General features: G+C 41.3%; 1 protein-coding gene across 1 annotated transcript; it reads right to left on the bottom strand.

The window, feature by feature from the left end:
* Window positions 1-1,842: 1,842 nt before the first annotated feature.
* On the bottom strand, window positions 1,843-4,772 carry LOC148140425 (uncharacterized). The gene is made up of 2 exons (XM_087978865.1): window positions 4,709-4,772; window positions 1,843-2,708 (listed from the first exon to the last, which is right to left on the bottom strand). The coding sequence occupies exons 1-2, from the start codon at window positions 4,770-4,772 to the stop codon at window positions 1,843-1,845; spliced, it is 930 nt and encodes a 309-aa protein (XP_087834991.1).
* Window positions 4,773-6,175: the final 1,403 nt, after the last annotated feature.

The following is a 6,175-nucleotide window of genomic DNA, read 5'->3' as shown; positions in this document are numbered from 1 at the left end:
TGTCCCAATTTTGTACTCAATTTCTAACCAATGAAAGCAACCATTCGAAACGTCTCCTTAATCACCCATCTAACAATGTGCAACTTTGAAGAAACTATGCATCTGCCTCCCGAGGTCACTCTGCTGGACAACACTCAACAGTTCCCAACCATTAACCCTGCAATTCCTACCTTGGTCTGTGTCACATAAATGTATTAGCTCACATCTATCCAAAGTAGACCCCCTCTTCCGCTATATGCTCATATGTAGCAAGACACGCACAGTATTGATGCACCATCTAATGCCTTTAACATCCGATCCGTGTGCCAACGCACATATGCAGCAATGTGTACCCTACATACGATGCAATTCAACAACTTATCCAGGCTCCTGGCATAGCATCTTCCCAGCTTGTGGTGTCTACCAATTACATGGACAGGACAGCATACACAATGGAACGCTACCACCGCTGGTCCCCATTCAAACCACGCATCATCGTGACTTGGAAATTTATTGCCAATACTTCACTGTCACTGTGTCAAGAAGTCTCCTTGTCACAGACTAAGGCCGTTGTTCAATATTGGCCTGGACGCTGCTGTCGTCAGTCCCCATGAAAAAGCCATCTGTAGTTTTGATGGATCCGGGTCACAATGTTGTTGTGAATTCATCCAGTAGTACTTCCATCTCCTCTCTACATCGATCTCCAGTCCTCTGGACTTACTAACCATTGTTCCTGCCCACTTGGTCCAACCCTTCAGCGTTCTAACTGTTTGTATCAATTTAGAATGAAAAGTGTAGAATACCAGGTTAGAACCTCCCAAAACATTTCACGAAGGTCGCCCATACTCTAACTCTTCCAGTTGTTTTAGGCAGATGTAAGGTACATATTCTAGCTTTGATGCACCTGGTCAAACCACTTGGCTTCAAATAAAACAATTTATTTACACACCACTGAATGAAACACAAATTGAAATATAATTGGACAACCGAACCAACACGACAACCCCCACAACTTAACAAAGGAGCTGTTCCAATTTGCTGCAACAACCCCATAAAAACAGCCCTTGGAAAAAACGTTTAGTTAAAACTACAGGTTCTTACGGGAGAGATGTTAGAGAGAGGCATCTGTCGAATCAAGGAAGCCTTTTGTTTTCCTCACAGCGTTCTTTGACCAGAATTGTGCAGCCTGTGTGCTGATACCTAAAACCAAACTAGAACAAAACCACCCTGAGCTGGTCGAACTGGCCACTCCCCTTTCATTGGACAAGTGTCTTTTTAAAACCAAAAGACCTTTTCCCTGATTATTGCTTGAGGCAGTATCTGTTAGCCATGATCAAAGTGGCCTAAACAGAGACAAATCTGAACCTCTGCCTTTCACAATCCCTTTTGGAAAAAAAAATACAAGGACAACAGGACCCTGTTAAGGCAGCAGTATCATCACGATAGACACAGTAAAATATCAGTCACTTGATTAATAATGACGTATTTTATTTTGTTCATTCCAGAACGTGGGCATCCCTGCCAAGGTTGGCATTTTCCCAAAGGGCAGCTAAGACTCAATCCTAATGCTCTGAGATCGACATGGCTGTGGATCGGACATCACATATACGATGGATATGCTTAAAAGCCGTCAGAGGTTCTTGCCGAAAGACAATCAGTTTTTGAAGACAATTAATTTTCCCGCATGTTAATCATGAATGGCGACATAATCAACATTGTGCTCGCGCTATTTGCATAGAAAATTCATCATTTGCCACGGTGGAATTTCAACCTCTGTCCCCAGGATATGAGTTTGGGTTTTAGAATGCTGGAGCAGTGAGGTTATAATTAAACTACCAACTCCCCCATCAATATTAATTATTTTCATAACTTTCTGAGCAGAACATAAGGAGATTTCAGCAAGTTCTTCACCTCCTCTCTGAATCTCCTCTGGGTCAGTGCATAAATACAAGTGTTTGTGCAGGAGCTGGTGCACATCAGCAGGAACGCTGCCCTGATTGCCACATAGAGTGAGTTTGAAACTTGGAGAGACGTAATGTGGGCAAAGCTGACGCAGATATGGATGACAGTGATGGGGGCTGACAGCACCATGAAGCAGCCAGAGATGGTGAAGAGCAGAATGATGGAGGTCCTCCTGCTCTTCAGCTCGGGGTCTCTGCCCATTTCCCCAGCACCACCTCTGCTGTCCTTCAGAGCCCGGCGAACTCTGCTGGCTGCTAGGATATGGCCAGCGGTGAGAGTGTTCAACAGCAGGAGCAGGGGAATAGGAAGAAACATGTTTGAGATGTTGGTGAGCCATCGGTGAGCTGCCCAGGCCGGTGAAGTGAGGTAACCGGTGACGGTGCGGCAGCCCCACTGTACATTGTTCAGAACATGAGAGGGCTCATAGCGAAAAGACAAGGGAATGTTGACCATGATGTTAAGAGAACTCACGATGAATATGACCACGTTAGCCATTCTTTCAGTGCAATACATCCCCTTCAATTTGTTGCAGCAAATTGCTACAAAGCGGTCAAAGGTGAAGGCGATGGTAAACCAGATGGAGAGTTGGATGCTGAACCCTTGCAGGAAGGCACTGAGCCGGCAGGCGGGGGTGTAGCTCAGCAGTGAATCCGGGAAATGATACTTGAAGATCTGGCTCACAATCACGTTGAAGACAAGGACCATCATATCTCCTGTTGCCATGGCAATCATGTAGTGAGTGATTCCTTTGGAAAGGCCGCAATTCCCTTGGGAAAGAATCAACACTGTCATCACGTTTGCTGTAAGGAAAATCAAATCGTGAGATGTATCCAAACACCCAGAGATGTGTAGCGATAAGGCCTTGGGTTAGACAAGACTGATGTGCTGCTGGCAATTTTAGACTTGAACTTCAATGGAAAACAGTGAAATCTCATTAGCAATACATTGTCTGTGTCATGGAAATAATCAAAGGGTAATTTCAGGACTGGTATATTCAATTGCTCATCACTTTGCACCGTTTGCTCTCCTGATTTCAAGGAAACAAATAGCATTATTTTAGAAGTCACTCAGAGAAGGACCATTGCCACATTCCTGCGATTAAGGTCTTGTTGGCTAAAGTGAGGTTATGCCCATCTCCATTCGAGTCTGGAAGAATATAAGGTGATCTCATTGAAACATATAAGATCTTGCAGGGACGAGACAAAGTGGAACACAAAAAGAGATATTTTCTTTCGACTACAGTGATTAAGACGAGGGGACACGGTATCAGAATAAACTGTTTCCTTTTTCAAACAAACGTAAGAAATGTATTATTCTCCGAGAGAGTGGTTGGAGAGTGCAATTCTGTTCCCTTGAAGGTAATGGGATGTTGGCGTATAAGATTGAGTTAGACAGATTTGGATACACAAAGGAGTGGAAGGCTATGGTTTCCAGGCAGAATAACTGTCAGCCATTGATGACTCATTTTAATGATTGCAAGGATGAGATCGAGAATTTCTGTTCCAATTGTTTATGATCCCATTTTCTGCTTAAGCAGGAACAGCCAAAGCACTCTCCCATGAGGGGAACATCGTCTTAGCATTTACCCTGTCAAGATCCTTAAGAATCTGATATGTCTCAATTGGATCACTGTTCATTCTTCTAAACTCCGGACAGTAGACTCCAAAACTGTTCAATTTATGACCATAAGACAGTCTTTCCATCCCTCTGATCATCCTAATTGTCCTCGTATGAATTGTGCCACAGGAAAATTTATTTCCTTTGTTACTGAACGAAATTGCTCACAGTGTTCCAAATCAATTCTCAGAGCTGCTTGGAACTTGCAGAAAGACGTCCCTGTTGTTGTACTGCAACCGTCTTGAAATAAGAGTCCAGAATTCCACACGCCTTCCTTATCACAACGTGTTCCTGTTTGCTAATTATCTGTTTTTTTGTATTTCTGAAGGCCCCATTTCCCTTTGTGTACCTGCTTCCTGATGCGTGTCACCATTTAAATAAAACTCTATTGCTTTTTCTCCCTTCTCAAATGAACAACTTGACATCTTCCCACATTATTCACCATTTGCAAGATTTTGCCCATTTACTTTTTCTATCAGTATCTCTCTGAAAAAAGCGTTTGTATCCCTCTCAAAATGTACCTTTCCATACAGTTTGCTATCGTCTGCAATATTCCACTTGATGACATTAAGATTTTCTAAATGTTCTGTTATCCATTCGTAATTACCCGATTCCAATGCTTTTTCAACTGATCTAGCTACCCGCATTTTGCTGTCCTTCCTTTTGGATAGGATGATGCATTGACAGTTTTTTCATGCCTGTGCAACTTCTCCACAATAATAATGCAGACATTATTTCTGCACCTACCTATTTCAGAATGCAAGGTTGCAAGTCATCAGAGGCAGGAACGTTATTTGCTAAAATATCAATTCGTGAAATACGCCTCTTTTAATGATGGTCTTCTGACTTACTCCCTCTACCTCATTCCTCGTATTATTGGGATCTTCAACGTTTCATCCAACGTCAAGACTGATGGAAAATAAACGTTTAAATCCTCTACCGTTTAATTTCGTTACTTCAAACATAGTTGTTTCCAATTCAATCAGCGAGGACAGGACAAACTGGGCTCAAACCGAAATCAATGGTAATTAAAAGAAAGGAAAACTCAGCAGAAACCAAGTGTTCAATTCGGTGTGTATATCAAATTGCAAAGATTTAATTTAAACCAGAAGAGGTAAGCAAAATGTCACAGCGGTTTCTAATCACTTACCTGGAATTCCAAAAATTGCAAGAACAGGAAAGAGAATTTCTATTAGAAGCGCCTGCATTCGCATTTTCAGGTGTAAGCAGACAAAGTCCAAATGAGTTAATGCACTGAAACACACTCAATTTATACACAAGCCAATCCTCCAGTGAAACAGTAAACAGATCTCATTAAACATGCTATTTCTAACGAACAAATTAACATCTCGCTTAACTGAGCAGCATTTACAGTGAGTTGTATTATCCCCCGAGGATCAGGACCAGTTCTCTCAGGCTCCACAGCTCTTAATTCTCAGGAGGTCATTCAAGACCTGAATGCTTCAGCTCAACTTTTACCAGGCACGGAGAGGTGGTTAGTTCAAGAGGAGGATGCAAATCACCAAGTTTTAGACTTTTAAGTCAACCTGTGCTACGTCACGGCTCTGGACAAAGTCAGAGTTGAATCCAGGCCTTCTAACCCATCCAGAGTGATCCTACAAATGTGCGACGTGAGCCCTCAGTTACACATTTCTAGTCTCACCATAGTCTTTCTCTTTTTAGTTATTGCATTCTGTGAAAAATAAAAAAAAACTTTTTACAGCCATTTTCATTTTCGAACAGAAAGATTGTTTTAATCGTGATTTCGATGGTATTCATCGACAGCAGTGATAGCATATACAATATACAGTTATACATTACAATGGTTGACATATAAAACACATTTTACTTAAGTCTGTTTAGACTAGAAGATCTAAACTCACATTGTCAGCAACAAAATCGATTTAAAACGAAGTTTCTATTGGAATATTGTTCTCTCAGGCAAATAAATTATTTTTATGCAAGACAGCTCAAGTTTTAAAGTCCCAAAAATTCATTTCGTTCCCCACAATATCTCACCAGAAGAAAAATAATGCTTTAAACATTCCTGTGTTCATTCAATGTTTTTTTTTCGCTTTGTTCAATACATTTCTGGAAGGAGCCACTGCAGTTCTGCAGTTCAGAATCAACTACTGATAAAATATATTCACGTCAACATATCACCGGATTTTGCATTTCGCCTTAGTGACTGAGAAAACCATAATCATTTAATCTATTACTAAATAACAATCTGCCAACATCATTCTTAAATTCACTCAATGTTCCAGCATCCAACACACATTCCATAGAATCATGACCATTGCAGGAAGAAATTTCTCCTGATCTCTGTTTTAAATTTTTTCATGCAAATCAGAAAGCAGTTACCTCTCCACCCAGATTTCCCCATGTGAGAAAACATCCGCCATATGTCGATTTTGTCAAGTATCAAGTCAAGTTTCAAAGACCCAAGATGCTGGAGTTTTGACGGAAGCGAATGATGTCTGGTATTTGGACTTGGTCATGAGGGAATTCAGAAGGAGATTGGAGGGATAGAATACCTTGGGTTGGAAGGACCTTTCTGGAGCAAATGGGAGAATGCAAAAGTCATAAAGCTCCTGATCTTAAAATGATGTGAAGA

The sequence above is a fragment of the Chiloscyllium plagiosum genome, unplaced genomic scaffold (assembly GCF_037043375.1).
Source record: "Chiloscyllium plagiosum isolate Xiang-an unplaced genomic scaffold, Cpla_swu_hap1 HiC_scaffold_35, whole genome shotgun sequence".
Classification (NCBI taxonomy): domain Eukaryota; kingdom Metazoa; phylum Chordata; class Chondrichthyes; order Orectolobiformes; family Hemiscylliidae; genus Chiloscyllium; species Chiloscyllium plagiosum.
The sequence above is the reverse complement of the archived record's forward strand: the minus strand, read 5'-3'. Positions and strand labels throughout refer to the sequence as shown.

Bases quoted from the DNA above. Each gene is read 5' to 3' on its own strand.
- LOC148140425 (XM_087978865.1), bottom strand. From the start codon at position 4,772: ATGCGAATGCAGGCGCTTCTAATAGAAATTCTCTTTCCTGTTCTTGCA. The intron at 2,709-4,708 runs GTAAGTGATTAG...TTCTTTCCCAAG, and splicing joins TGCAATTTTTGGAATTCCAG to GGAATTGCGGCCTTTCCAAA.